Here is a 15,749-nt window from a genome sequence, read left to right as displayed (position 1 = left end):
GGCGACCATTATCTGTGATAATGTGCCGAGGAATGCCGAATCGACAAATAATATGTTTCCAAACAAAGGAAAGCATTTGTTGTGATGTAATCTTGGCTAGAGACTGTGCCTCTATCCATTTGGAAAAATAATCAATTACTACCACAAGGAATTTTACCTGTCCTGCTGCTGTTGGAAAGGGTCCGAGGATGTCTATGCCCCATTGGTTGAATGGCCAACTGATCTCGGAACAGTGTAGGTTTTCGGCTGGGAGATGTGTAATTGGACTGTGTTTTTGGCAGTTGCTACAGTTTTTGACCTTTGTCTGACAATCCTGGCGTATTGTCGGCCAATATAATCCAGCTCTGAGGATTTTTTAATACAGACTTCGGGCTCCGATGTGTGTACCACAGATCCCTTCATGTGCCTCAGTAAGCGCAAGCTCGGCTTCTATTATGCAAAGACATTTTAGTAATGGACGGGAGAATTCCCGTCGATATAGGCAATTATTATATACTGTAAGAAAGGAGGCTTGTCGGCGGAAATGACGAGTATTTTCGACGTCGCCTGGCAAGACACCTGTCTGGAGATACTGTATGTATGGAGATCTCCAATATGCTTCCTGTGTTACACTTAAGACATGTGTTAGTTCGATGCTTGGATTGAGTAGTGTTGATTGATAAAGCGATGACCTATTTAGTTGAGTACTGGTGAGCTTAGACAGAATGTCAGCTCGGCCGTTGCTCTCCCTTGGTATATGCTGTATTTCATATTTGGTAAATTTTGAAAGTAAATTGTGTACGACATCCAGGTATTTGGAGAGCAAGGGGTCCTTTACTTGGTATAGGTTGTTTACCTGTTGGACGACAAGTAAGGAGTCGCAATATACCTTAAGTTCGGTGATGTTAAGGTCGGCAGCGAGTCTAAGGCCGGCAATTAATGCTTCATACTCACTTTGATTGTTGCTCGCTTTAAATGAGAAGTTGAGGGAATGTTCGATGATGTTGCCGTGGCCATCATCAAGTATAATACCTACGCCACACCCATGTGGGTTGGATGACTCGTCGACGTATAAAGACCGTTCGATGTGATCTTCAGTTATATTTGGTAGTGAGAATTCGGCGATAAAGTCGGCCAGGAACTGTGATTTGATGGATGATCGGCCTTCATACTTGATATCGAATTCCGATAGTTCCACTAACCATTTAACTAGTCGGCCAGCCAGTTCAGGCTTCTGCAGCACTTGGCGCAAAGGTTGATCTGTTCTAACATGGATTTCATGGCTCTGAAAGTATGGTCGAAGTCTTCTGGTTAAGAAAACAAGCGCGAGTGCCAGCTTCTCGATGCTCGGGTAACGAAGCTTGGCGTTCTGTAAGGTCTTGCTGGTGAAATAGATTGGGAACTGCTTTTTCTCCCTTTCTGCAACAAGAGCAGAGCTTATAGCCCAGTTAGTGACAGATAAATATAAGAATAGTGGCTCCCCTTGTAGGGGTGTGTGTAAAATTGGTGGTTTTGAAAGAGTTTCTTTTAAAGTTGTAAATGCTTGTTCACATTCATCAGTCCATTGGAAAGCTTTTTTTGTTTTTAAAGTTTGGAAAAAACATGAAGATTTAGAAGGTAGGCAAGGTAAGAATCGAGAAAGTGCAGCAAGTCTCCCTGTTAACCACTGAACTTCCTTGATGGTTTGTGGGCTTGTCATGTCTAAAATAGCTCGGCATTTCTCAGGATTAGCCTCAATACCTCGGTTAGTGAGCATGAAGCCGAGGAATTTACCACTTTGAACCCCAAATGCGCACTTTTCGGGATTTAGCCGCATGTTGTATTTTCTTAGCTGTTCGAAGATTTCTGTGAGATCGTCAAGGTGGTTATTGCCGATCTTTGTTTTGGCGACCATATCGTCTACGTAGACTTCAATGTTCCTGCCGAGTTGTTTGGTGAAGACTTTGTCCATCAGACGCTGATATGTCGCACCTGCATTCTTAAGGCCAAATGGCATGACTTTATAACAATAGTTTCCATATTCAGTAATAAAGGTTGTCTTATTTTGGTCGGATGGGTGCATTTGGATCTGGTTATAACCAGAATAGGCATCCATGAAGCTGAGTTTTTCAAAACCAGAGGCATTATCAACTAAACAATCAATAGAGAGTAAAGGGTATGAATCTTTGGGGCAAGCTTTGTTGAGATCGGTGAAATCAACACACATGCACCATTTACCATTATGTTTTTTAACCATGACGACGTTCGCCAGCCATGTTGTGAATCTGATTTCTCGGATGAAGCCCGCGTTGATGAGCTTTTTGGTTTCTTCTAGGGAAGCTTGCTTTCGGTCCTGCCCGAGATTTCTCTTTTTCTGTGCTACAGGTCGGATAGATGGATCTAATGCTAACTTGTGTGATATGACGGATGGATCGATGCCTGGCATATCAGCTGGGGTCCATGCAAACAGGTCGACATTTTGTTGTAAGAATGCTCAGAATGAGGATTTTTCTTTAGAAGATAACGTTGAGCCAACGTATGTGAACTTATCCGTGTTTTTTGTGAAGTAGATTTTATCTAGGTCTTCTGTTGGAGTCGGCCTTTCCAGTGTTCCTGCTCTAGGATCAAGGTCGGCCAGCATGTGTTGGTTGTTTGTGTTGCCGATATTGTGGACCTGGGCTTTTGTGTGACGGTGAGGTCTTTTGAGACTGTTGTTGTAGCATTCCCTGGCCTCTCGGGCATCACCATGAATGGTTGCAATTGTGTTGTCCTGCAAATGGAACTTAACACAAAGATGAATTGTAGATACTATAGCGCCGAACCTATTTAAGAAAGGTCGGCCAAGTATAATATTATAGGGACTGAAGCAATTAACAACTAAGTATTGAATGTCTGAAGTTTTTGACGAAGGAAACTTACCGAGTGTGGTTTGTAACCACACAGAGCCCATAACCGGGACTCGCTCACCTGAGAATCCTACCAAGTCACCAGTGGAAGGTTGGATGATGTTATCGCTCAGTTTCATTTTCTGGAAAGTCGAGTAAAAGAGAACGTCGGCGCTGCTGCCTGGGTCGAGCAACACCTTTTTAATTAGGAGATCTCCGAGCTGTAGGGAGATTACGACGGGGTCATCCAGATTTGTTACGCTGTTGTCATGATCGGTTGTCTGGAATGTTATCTGTGGAGATGTAGGCGGTGACTGTTGGTGATTTTGATCGGCGTTGATGGAAAGGATAGCTCGGTAAGATCTTTTCCTTGCCGAACTTGTGGCTCCTCCACCTGCAAAACCTCCGGAAATGCAGTTAATTGTGCGTGATGGTAGTTCAGGATGGTTATTGTTAGGTCGGTCTCTATCTCGGTTATGCTGTGTAACCGAGCTTTGTTCTCCTGGAGGAGGTGCTCGCCGCTGCATGTGGCCGCTGATGAATTTGTCCAGAAGACCTTGCCGAGCTAATCGCTCCAACAGGTCTTTGGCGATGATGCAGTCGTCGGTATTGTGTCCGTGCTCCTGGTGGAAAGAGCAGTATTTTGATCGGTCAGTGCCTTTTGAATCTGGGTAATTGCCAGCTTTTTGTGGTGGCTTGATTAACTTCGAATTCAAGATCTCCTTGATGATGTCATTGCGCTTGGTGCTGAATTTGGTGTAGGTCTCATATCGTGGGATTGGTTTGGAATTCTTCTTGCTGTCCCGTGGCTTTTCGTCGTCTTTATAGTGAGGCTTTTCTATTTTTCGAGCTTGTCGGAGCTCTTCGATGTCAATCTGTCCTTTAGCTTTTTCACAGAATTCGGCCATAGTTTTTGGTTTGGCCACTGCAATAGTTTCTTGGAATTTTCCTGGTCTTAATCCACTTTTTATGGCGTGTAGTTCTACCTCGGGGTGGAGGTCGGGTATGCTGATGGCTATCTTTGTGAAGCGCGTCATGTAGTCCTTAAGGCTTTCGTGCTGGCCTTGCTTGACTGTGTTCAGGTAATCGGAGTCGTGGAGGTAGATGGCTGATCCAGCAAAGTGCTCCTTAAAGGGTTTCGATATGTCTCGGAATCGAAAAATAGAACCTGCAGGCAAAGAACAAAACCAATCAAGTGCAGGACCGTCTAAATAAGACGGAAAACAACGACATAAAACTTTATCAGATGCACCGTTTACTATCATTATGGAGGTGAACTTTTTGATGTATTTCTTCGGATCACCTAACCCATCATAGGGAGTTAGGGTGGTCGGCAGAGTAAACCTTCGGGGCAGCACGAAGTTCATCACCTCCGCCGTGAATGGTCCAGGGGAGCTTTCCTGATCGTCATTTTCGATGTTTTTCTGAGTGTCCTCATTATGTTCGGGCTGCTCCCCTTTCTGTCGAGCAGTGTCTGAGACATGTGTTGGCCCTGACTGCTGCTCGGCTTCTTCTATCCGTTCTTGTCGGTCATTGTTTTGGTTCGAGTGTTATTCAAGTTGGCGATTTGATTTGCCATTCTTTGGTTCTCCTCATCCATGACTTGCCCCAACTCGGTCACCATCCGGAGCAATTCGGATGGCGAGGGTGGAGGTTGTTCAGCCATGACTTCAAGACGGGAACCTCGAGGCCGATAATATAGAGAGAAAGAGGTTTATATTTTCAGCCCCACGGTGGGCGCCAATTGTTCTTGTATGGATACCTAGAGGGAGAGCTCAGTCTCTGGGAGCCGGCGCCGAGCTATTACTTTCGATGCCGACTTTCAAGCCTTATGATAATCCGAGCTTTTCTCCAACAGGGTGTCCAATCGCGTAGAGCTTTGAGCAAGAAACAGGGGGGAGTGTACCTGCAAAGGCACTCTGAAGCTTAAGTTAGTATTGAGAATTCAATCTCCTTTCAGGATAGAAGATCATACCTTTTATAGGTGATAGTGTGTAAATCGGTTATGTTCCTGCTTTATTGCCTGTATTAAAGAGCAATAATAAGGGTTTGGACGTTTCACTTTTGTGAAACAGTCCGTTAAGCTGATTTGTAACGTTACTTTTTAATAAATGACATTGTTTGTTGATTAGTAACTGCAACGCTGATTAATAACGTAAATTGTCGAGTAATGACTAAAATGCCGACTTATAACGCCAAATATCTGGGTAATAGATGTAAATAATGGCGAGTTATGAGTGATAAAGCCGATTTATAGGATTTGTAATGACCGGACCATTAACTATTTAATAATTTGAGTTATTTTAATTTAATTAAAATTAATATTTCAACAACAGTAGAATCATTTTGTAATATAGTTATAATTTAAATTGGATGATTTTATAATTTTTAAAAATATTAAAGAAAAAAATGTTCTTTTCCCAAATTATTCTTTCTCTAACACAAAGAAAAAAAAATAGGTACACTAATTATGTCTCTTTAATGGAGTCATTCATGAATCTTTCATCGTCATTGCATTCTCGTTCTCGCGTTCTGTTACTCGCTTGAGTACTATTATTTTATTTTTTAGTGTTGCTATTATTCTATTCTATTTTAATTTAGTGCCATTTTTTTTGAATATGAATAATACTTATCTCTTTTAATTCTTACATTTTATTAATGTTTTTTATTATTTTTTTTCTTTCATCCAATAATTTTTTTTCTGTCAACTATCATAATGTTTACGTATTATTATTATTATTATTATTATTATTATTATTATTATTATTATTATTATTATTATTATTATTATTATTATTAGACAACTACTTCCATGAAGATGCCAAAAACATCTTCTCATGATGATTTTTATTTAAAAAGTATAACTTATATGTTTAGCAACACTTTAAATAAAGGCAACACTTTTAATTCAAATAAAAATCAAGCCTTACAATCTATCATCTAATGGTCAAAATAAAATATCTTCACATGATGACAATCATAAAATCTTCATTGGAGTAGCCACCTTATTATTATTATGTGAACACGTCGTTAAGCCGATAGAAGGCAAAAACATAGACTAAGTGAGAAGAAAGGAGACCATGAGGATGGTGGCCCTGCTTGTGATGACGGCGGCAGTATCACATGAGGAGTCAGATTAATTAGCAAGTTAGTTACACACTTTGCAGTTTGGAAAAGTTTATTATACAGCTGTTAATAGTGGTGAACGGTTAGTTAGCAGATTTAGCTAAGGAAGTATATATAGTAGATAGAGTAATTAGAATTTTGAGTTTTTGCTCTTGTAAGTCTCATTTTTCTTGCCCTAGTCAGAAGTAACTTGCTTTTGACCTAGGCCTTTTCTCTGTAAACTTTTCTCTGTTCTTGAACATTCCCTCTCTCTGAACTAACATTTTCACATGGTGCGATGAGCGTGGAAGGGAGAAAGAAGGAATCAATAGCGAAAATTGGAAGGAGCATTGAGTAGAACCAGAATCCTTGAAGATTCAAACCATGGATGGCAACTCAGCATCCTCAGAAAACTCAGCATCGTCATTTTCGCCAATCGACATTCAAACGCTCGCAAATCTGGTGAATCAGATCAACATCTTGCAAAGTCATAACAGAACAGCGGTGAATCCATCTCTAGATCCTACAAGTCTGTATTTCCTTCATCTTGGAGAAAGTCCAAGTACACCATTAATCTCTACAATTCTTTGAACGAACAACTATCATCTTTGAGAAAGAGCGATGTGGCGTGCGTTGAGATCGAAGAACAAAGTAAAATTCATAGATGGCTCAATTGAGAAACCAGAAAGTAGTGATTCTTTGTTTGAAGCGTGGGAAAGGTGCAATACCTATGTGATTTCGTGGATAAGCCTATCTTTGAGTTCAGAAATTTCTCAAAGTGTGTTATGGATCGATTCAGCCATGGAACTTTGGAAGGAGCAAAAACACAGGTATAAACAAGGTGATATCTTCAAAATTGCTGAGCTAGAAGAAGAGTTATTCGCTGTGAAGTAAGGTGATCTCTCGATCACGGCATACTACACGAAATTGAAAAGAATTTGGGAAGAATTGGATAACTTTCGCTCAATCCCTCAGTGCTCTCACTGTAGAGGAAGATGCAATTGTGAATACAACATGGTTAGAGGATACAAAGAGGATTCTTGTGTCGTGAGGCTTCTAAAGGGGTTGAATGAACAATTCTCCACTGCGAGATCGCAGCTCATGATGACAAAGCCACTGCCAGGTATAGATGAATAGTGCACAAAATTGTGATCACACTTTTCACAACTCCGCACAACTAACCAGCAAGTGCACTAGGTCATCCAAATAATACCTTACGTGAGTAAGGGTTGATCCCACAGAGATTGATGGCTTGAAGCAAGCTATGGTCATCTTGTAAATCTCAGTTAGACAGATTCAAATGGTTATGAGGATTTGATAATTAAAAGATAAATAAAACAGAAAATAACATAGAGATACTTATGTAATTCATTGGTGGGAATTTCAGATAAGCGTTTGGAGATGCTTTGTGGCTTCTGAACCTCTGCTTTCCTATTGTCTTCATCCAATCATGCGTCCTCCCTTCCATGGTAAGCTGTATGATCCTCTCAGTGAAAATGATCCGGCTACGGTTTCTGTACAGCTAATCAACTGTCGGATTTCTCGTCTCGGATGAAAAATACTAGGCACAGCTACCGCAGGGCTAATCATCTGTCAGTTCTCACTTGTGTCGAAATAGGATCCCTTAATCCTTCTGCACACTGTTACTGCGCCCAACAGTCGCGAGTTTGAAGCTCATCACAGTCATCCCGTCCTAGACCCTACTCTGTTTTCAGGAGAGACGATGCACATCGTGGATCAGAGACCCAAGAGAATATACTCCGGCTGTCGTCCAATGACTACGTTGAACATCATGTAGACCGCTTGTGGTTGTCAGGCACGCGAATCTTGGCTAAGCGAGTAATGAAGATAGTGGGTGATCGTCACGGGTCACCCCCTTCATTCTGACTTAACTGAATTAAGTACGAGAGTATATCTTGGAGAAGAAGTAGGCGTGAATTGAAAGAGAAACAATAATACTTGCATTAGTTCATGAAGAACGGCAGAGCTCCTCACCTTAATATATGAGGTGTAGAAACTCCACCGTAGAAAATACATAAGAGAAGAAGGTCTAGGCATGGCCGAATGGCCAGCCTACCAAATGTGAAAAATGATCTCAAGTGATCAAAAGCTATTCCCCCAAAAGACCTTAGATACAATAGTCAAAAGTGCTATTTATACTAGACTAGTAACCTAGGTATACAGAAAATGAGTAGATAGTGCAGAAATCCACTTCCGGGGCCCACTTGGTGTGTGTTTGGAATGAGCTTTGAAGCTTTCACGTGTATAGGCCATCCTTGGTATTAAACGCCAGCTTGGATGCTAGTTTGGGCGTTTAAATCCAGTTCTGGTGCCAGTTCCAGCATTTTACTCCATAAAAGGGTCTTTGGTGGGCGTTTGGACGCCAGTTTGGGCCATCAAATCTCGAGCAAAGTATAGACTATTATACATTGATGGAAAGTCCAAGATATCTATTTTACAACGCAATTGATAGTGTGCCAATTGGGCTTTTGTAGCTCTAGAAAATCCACTTCGAGTGCAGGAGGGTAATCCAACAACATCTGCAGTCCTTTTTCAGCCTCTGAATCAGATTTTTGCTTAGGTCCCTCAATTTCAGCCAGAAAATACTTGAAATCACAGAAAAACACACAAACTCCTAGTAAAGTCTAGAAATGTGATTTTTGCATAAAAACTAATAAAAATATACTAAAAAGTAACTAAAACATACTAAAAACTACCTAAAAACAATGTCAAAAAGTATATAAATTATCCGCTCATCACAACAGGAAACTTAAATTATTTCTTGTTCCCAAGCAATCAAAAACAAAATAGGATAAAAAGAAGAGAATATACAATAAATTCCAGAACATCATTGAAGCTTAGTTTCAATTAGATGAGCGGGACTAGTATCTTTTTGTTTCTGAACAGTTTTGGCATCTCACTTTATCCTTTGAAGTTCAGAATGTGGCATCCATAGAAACTAAGAATTCAGATAGTGTTATTGATTCTCCTAGTTTACTATGTTGATTCTTGAACACAGCTACTTATGAGTCTTGGCCGTGACCCTAAGCATCTTGTTTTCCAGTATTACCACCGGATACATAAATGCCATAGACACATAACTGGGTGAACCTATTCAGATTGTGACTCAGCTTTGCTAGAGTCCCCAATTAGAGGTGCCTAGAGTTCTTAAGCACACTCTTTTGCTTTGGATCACGACTTTAACCACTCAATCCCAAACTTTTCACTTGGACCTTCATGACACAAGCACATGGTTAGGGACAGCTTGATTTAGCCACTTAGGCCAGGATTTTATTCCTTTGGGCCCTCCTATCCACTGATGCTCAAAGCCTTGGATCCTCTTTACCCTTGCCTTTTAGTTTAAAGGGTTACTGGCTTTTTGCTCTTACCTTTTGGTTTAAAGAGCTATTGGCTTTTTCTGCTTGCTTTTTCTTTTTCTTTCTTCTTCTTTTTTTTCGCCTATTTTTTTCCGCAAGCTTTGTATTTTTCACAACTTTTTCTTGCTTCAAGAATCAATTTTATGATTTTTCAAATTATCAATAACATTTCTCTTTTTTCATTATTCTTTCAAAAGCCAACAATTTTAACATTCATAAACTTCACTATAAAAAATATGCACTATTCAAGCATTCATTCAGAAAACAAAAAATATTGCCACCACGTCAAAATAATTAAACTAATTTCAAGATAGAATTCGAAATTCATGTACTTCTTGTTCTTTTTGCAAATAGAAACATTTTTCATCTAAGAAAGGTGAATAATTCATGGAACACTCATAGCTTTAAGACATATACACTAGACACTAATGATCATGTAATAAAGACACAAACATAGACAAAACATAAAGCATAAAAATTGAAAAATAGAAAAAATAAGAATAAGGATATTAAAGAACGAGTCCACCTTAGTGACGGCGGCTAGTTCTTCCTCTTGAAGATTTTATGGAGTGCTTGAACTCCTCAATATCTCTTCCTTGCCTTTGTTGCTCTTTCCTCATAACTCTTTGGTCCTCTATAATTTCATGGAGGATAATGGAGTGCTCTTGGTGATCCATCCTTAGTTGCTCCATATTAGAACTTAAATCTCCTAAAGAGGTGTTGAGTTGTTCCCAATAGTTGTGTGGAGGAAAATGCATCCCTTGAGATATCTCAGTGATTTCTTGATGAGGGACTTCCTCATGCTCTTGTTGAGGTCCATGAGTGGGCTCTCTTGTTTGCTCCATCCTCTTTTTAGTGATGGGCTTGTCCTCTTCAATGAGGATGTCTTTCTCTATGACAATTCTATCTGAATTGCATAGGTGACAGATGAGATGAGGAAAGGCTAACCTTGCCAAAGTGGAGGGTTTGTCAGCCACCTTGTATAGTTCTAGAGGTATGATCTCATGAACTTTCACTTCCTCTCCAATCATGATACTATGGATCATGATAGCCCGATCCATAGTTACTTTGGACCGGTTGCTAGTGAGAATGATAGAGCGTTGGATTAACTCTAACCATCCTCTAGCCATGGATTTGAGGTCAACCCTTCTCAGTTGAACCGGCTTGCCTTTGAAGTCTCTCTTTCATTAGGCTCCTTCCACACAGATATCCATGAGAACTTGGTCCAACCTTTGATCAAAGTTGACCCTTCTTGTCAAAGGATGAAGATCTCCTTGCAACTTGATTGCCAACCTCATGGTTTCTGAACTGAAATCCAAGTATTTTACCTAAACCACTATGAGCCAATTCTTTGGGTTCGGGTTCACTCTTTGATCATGGTTCTTAGTGATCCATGCATTAGCATAGAACTCTTGAACCATTAAGATTTTGACTTGTTGGATGGGGTTGGTGAGAACTTCCCAACCTCTTCTTCTAATCTCTCGTCGGATCTCCGGATATTCGCTCTTTTTGAGCTTGAAAGGGGCCTCGGGGATCACCTTTTTCTTGGCCACAACTTTATAGAAGTGGTCTTGATGGACCTTTGAGATGAATCTCTCCATCTCCCATGACTCAGAGGTGGAAGCAATTGCCTTCCCTTTCCTTTTTCTAGAGGTTTCTTCGGTCTTAGGTGCCATTAATGGTTATAGAAAAAACAAAAAGCAACACTTTCTCCACACCAAACTTAAAAAGTTTGCTCGTTCTCGAGCAAAAGAAGAAAGAAAGGAGGAGAAGAAGAAGATATGGAGGAGATAGAGGGGATGAATGGTTCGGCCAAGGGGGGTGTATGAAGTGTTTATGATGTGTGAAAGTGGAGGAGTAAGGAGGGGTATTTGTAGGGTAAGGGAGAGAGGGAATCCGTGTGAGAAGTGGTGGGTTTGGGAGGGGAATGGTTTGAATTTGAATGGTGAGGTAGGTGGGGTTTATTTTGGGAAATAGTGGATGGATGTGAGTGGTGAAGAGATTATGGGGAAGAGGGTAGGATTTGATAGGTGAATGGTGTTTGGGGAAGAGTGTTATGGAAAGATGTGAAGATGGAAAAGAGTGAGTTGGTGTAGGTAGGGATCCTGTGGGGTCCACAGATCCTGAGGTGTCAAGGATATCTTATCCCTGCACCTTTCTGGCGTGTGAACACCCTCTGTATGCCAATTCTGGCGTTAAACGCCAGTTTGCTGCCCATTTCTGGCGTTAAACGCCAGTTTGGCTACCAATTCTGGCATTTAACACCCAGAATGGGCGCTAAACGCCCATTTTGCTACCCTTACTGGTGTTTAACGCCAGCCAGACACCAGACACCAGACACACTTTTCTGGCGTTAAACGCTAGTCTGGCTGCCAATTCTGACGTTTAACACCTAGAATACTGCCAGACTAGGCGTTAAACGTCCATTTTGCTATCCTCACTGGCGTTTAGACGCCAGTAAGCTCATCTTCCAGGGTGTGCTGTTTTTGATTCCGCTTTAATTCTGTAGCTGTTTTTGTGACTTCACATGATCATCAACCTAAAAAAAACATAGACTAACACTAGAAAATGAAGATGAAAAAGTAGATAAATAAGATTGGGTTGCCTCCCAATAAGCACTTATTTAATGTCAATAGCTTGACAGTATAGAGCTTCACAGACACTCAGAGCATGATTGTGGCCTCCCAACACCAAACTTAGAGTTTGAATGAGGGGGCTCTGTTTGACTCTGTATTGAGAGAAGCTTTTCATGCTTCTTCTCCATGTTTACAGAAGAAGATCCTTGAGTCTTAAACACAAGGTAGTCCTCATTCAATTGAAGGACTAACTCTCCTTTGTTCACACCAATCACAGCCCTTGCTGTGGCTAGAAAGGGTCTTCCAAGGATGATGGATTCATCCTCATCCTTCCCAGTGTCTAGGATTATAAAGTCAGCAGGGACGTAAAGGCCTTCAACCTTCACTAAGACATCCTCTACGAGTCCATAAGCCTATTTCATTGATTTGTCTTCCATCACTAGTAAGATTCTTATAGCTTGTACCTCAAAGATCCCTAGTTTCTCCATTACAGAGAGTGGCATGAGGTTGATACCTGACCCCAGGTCACACAGAGCCTTCTCAAAGGTCATGGTGCCTATGGTGCAAGGTATTAAGAACTTTCTGGGATCCGGTTTCTTTTGAGGTAATGTCTGCTGAATCCAGGTATTCAGTTCATTGATGAGCAATGGAGGTTTATCCTCCCAAGTCTCATTACCAAATAACTTGGTATTCAGCTTCATGATTACTCCTAGATACTAAGCAACTTGCTCTTCAATAATATCTTCATCCTCTATAGAGGAAGAATACTCATCAGAGCTCATGAATGACAATAGTAAGTTTAGTGGAATCTCTATGGTCTCTGTGTGAGCCTCGGATTCCTTTGGTTCCTCAATAGGGAACTCCTTATTGGTCAGTGGTTGAGGTCTTCCTCACTGGGAATCACTGCCTTTTCACTCTCTCCAGGTTCATCCATTTTGGTTATAGTTATAGCCTTGCACTCTCTTTTGGGATTTTCTTCTGTATTGCTTGGGAGAGTACTAGGAGGAGTTTCAGTAACTCTTTTACTCAGCTGACCCACTTGTGCCTCCAAATTTCTGATGGAGGACCTTGTTTTATTCATGAAACTGAGAGTGGTCTTAGATAGATAAGAGACTATATTTGCTAAGCCAGAGAGGCTCTGCTCAGAATTCTCTGTCTGTTGCTGAAAAGATGATGGAAAAGGCTTGCTATTGCCAAACCTATTTCTCCCACCATTATTGTTGTTGAAGCCTTGTTGAGACTTCTGTTGATCAGTCTATGAGAAATTTGGATGATTCCTCCATGAAGGATTATAGGTGTTTGCATAGGATTCTCCCATGTAATTTACCTCTTCCATTGCAAGATTCTCAGGGTCATAAGCTTCTCCTTCAGAGGAGGCTTCTTTAGTACTGCCGGATGCAGCTTGCAATCCAGTCAAATTCTGAGAAATCATATTGACTTGCTAAGTCAATATTTTGTTCTGAGCCAATATGGCATTCAGAGTATCAATTTCAAGAACCCCCTTCTTCTGAGTCATCCCATTATTCACAGGATTTCTTTCAGAAGTGTGCATGAACTGGTTATTTGCAACCATCTCAATGAGTTCCTGGGCTTCTGTAGGTGTTTTTAGATGAAGAGATCCACCAGCAGAATGGTCCAATGACATCTTGGACAATTCAGACAGACCATCATAGAATATACATATGATGCTCCATTCGGAAAGCATGTCAGAAGGACACCTTTTGGTTAATTGCTTGTATCTTTCCTAAGCTTCATAGAAGGATTCACCTTCCTTCTGTTTGAAGGTTTGGACGTTCACTCTAAGCTTACTCAGCTTTTGAGGTGGAAAGAACTTGGTCAAGAAAGCATTGACCAACTTGTCCCAAGAGTTCAGGCTTTCTCTAGGTTGTGAGTCCAATCATGTTCTAGCTCTGTCTCTCACAGCAAAGGGGAAAAGCATAAGTCTAGACCTCGGGATCAACCCCATTGGTCTTAACAGTATCAAAGATCTGTAAGAATTTAGCTAAGAACTGATGAGGATCTTCCGATGGAAGTCCATGTAACTTGCAATTCTGCTGCATTAGAGAAATTAATTGAGGCTTAAGCTCAAAGATGTTTGCTCTAATGGCAGGAATTAAGATGCTTCTTCCATAGAAGTTAGAAGTTGGTGCAGCATAGTCACCAAGCATCTTCCTTGCATCTCTATCATTGTAGTTAGGTTCGGCTGCCATGTCTACTTTTTTTTCAAAATTCTCTGTAAGGTCCTCTCCGGAATGTTGTGCTTTAGCTTCTCTTAGCTTCTTCTTCAGAGTCCTTTCAGGTTTAGGATCAGCTTCAACAAGAATGTTTTTATCCCTGTTTCTGCTCATATGAAAAAGAAGAGAACAAAGGGAGTAGTGAAATCCTCTATGTCACAGTATAGAGATTCCTTGAGGTGTCAGAAGAAAAGAAGAATAGAGGAATGAGGTAGAAAGAGAATAAGAAGAATTCGAACACAGAGGGAGAGAGAGGGTTCGAATTATGAGTAGAAGAGAAGTGTTAGCAAATAAATAGAAATAGATGAGAGAGAGAGAATATTCGAAAATTAAAACTAAAATAATTAGTTAATTAAAAAGATTTTTGAAAAAGTGGTTAGTGATTTTCGAAAATTGGAAGTGGAAAAGTGGTTAGGGGGTTTTGAAAAAGATAAGAAATAGTAATTAGTTGAAAAAGATTTGAAAATAATTTTGAAAAGATGAGAAGTTAGAAAAAGATTTTGAAATTAAAATTTAAAAAGATATGATTGAAAAAGATTTAATTGAAAAAGATATAATCTGAAAAGATATGATTGAAAAGAAATTCAAAAGATTTGATTTTTAAAATTGATGACTTGACTAACAAGAAACTGAAAGATATGATTCTAGAATTTAAAGATTGATCATTTCTTAACAAGAAAGTAACAAACTTGCAATTTTTTTGAATCAAAACATTAATTGTTAGCAAGGATTTTTTAAAATGTGATATGAAAAAGATAAGATTTTAAAATTATGAATTAAAACATGAAAATTTGAAAAAAAAAAAACTTGAATTGGAAAAGAAATTACCTCCCTAGTGTCATTCTGGCGTTTAACGCCCATTTGGCTGCCTCTTTATTGGGCGTTAAACGCCCAGAATGTTGCCATTTTTGGCGTTAAACGCCCAGAATGCTGCCATTTCTGGAGTTAAACGCCCAGAATACTACTCATGCTGGCGTTAAACGCCCAAAATGATAGCAATACTGGCGTTAAACACCCAGAATGGTAGCCAAAAACTTGGTGCACAAAATTCTGATCACACTTTTCACAACTCCGCACAACTAACCAGCAAGTGCACTGGGTCGTCCATGTAATACCTTACGTGAGTAAGGGTTAATCCCACGGAGATTGACGGCTTGAAGCAAGCTATGGTCATCTTGTAAATCTCAGTCAGGCAGATTGAAATGGTTATGAGGATTTGATAATTAAAAGATAAATAAAACGGAAAATAACATAGAGATACTAATGTAATTCATTGGTGGGAAATTCAAATAAGCGTTTGGAGATGCTTTGTTGCTTCTGAACCTCTGCTTTCCTATTGTCTTCATCCAATCATGCTGACGATTGGATTTTTGACGGTTTAGAATTTCACAAATGAATTCTCGTTGTAAAGTATAGTTTCTAAACCAAACAATAATCCTTTCATACAAAAAGTTGTTTGTCACTAGTACAAACCCCTAAATTTATAAACCGAAGTATTGAACCTCGGGTCGTTCTCCCTAGGAATTGTAATGAAGTGTCTTGTTATTGGTTGTGAGTTGTTTTGGGGTTTTGAGATTTTAGACAAGAATTATAAATGGCGAAGAAAATAAACTA

General features: G+C 40.0%; 1 protein-coding gene and 1 non-coding gene across 2 annotated transcripts; one reads left to right on the top strand and one right to left on the bottom strand.

Annotated features, from left to right (window-relative positions):
* Positions 1-2,452: 2,452 nt before the first annotated feature.
* LOC130957355 (uncharacterized) lies at positions 2,453-4,509 on the bottom strand. Its single transcript, XM_057884218.1, has 2 exons — positions 4,420-4,509; positions 2,453-4,303 (listed from the first exon to the last, which is right to left on the bottom strand). Exons 1-2 carry the CDS (start codon positions 4,507-4,509, stop codon positions 2,453-2,455), a joined length of 1,941 nt encoding a protein of 646 aa, XP_057740201.1.
* Positions 4,510-13,600: 9,091 nt separating this feature from the next.
* On the top strand, positions 13,601-13,708 carry LOC130958782 (small nucleolar RNA R71). The gene has a single exon (XR_009077888.1). It is a non-coding gene; the product is annotated as a small nucleolar RNA R71 (small nucleolar RNA).
* The last annotated feature ends 2,041 nt before the right edge of the window (positions 13,709-15,749 follow it).

This window comes from Arachis stenosperma, chromosome 10, assembly GCF_014773155.1.
Source record: "Arachis stenosperma cultivar V10309 chromosome 10, arast.V10309.gnm1.PFL2, whole genome shotgun sequence".
NCBI lineage: Eukaryota > Viridiplantae > Streptophyta > Magnoliopsida > Fabales > Fabaceae > Arachis > Arachis stenosperma.
The sequence above is the reverse complement of the archived record's forward strand: the minus strand, read 5'-3'. Positions and strand labels throughout refer to the sequence as shown.

Bases quoted from the DNA above. Each gene is read 5' to 3' on its own strand.
- LOC130957355 (XM_057884218.1), bottom strand. From the start codon at position 4,509: ATGGCTGAACAACCTCCACCCTCGCCATCCGAATTGCTCCGGATGGTG. The intron at 4,304-4,419 runs GCAAATCAAATC...ACTGCTCGACAG, and splicing joins ATGAGGAGAACCAAAGAATG to AAAGGGGAGCAGCCCGAACA.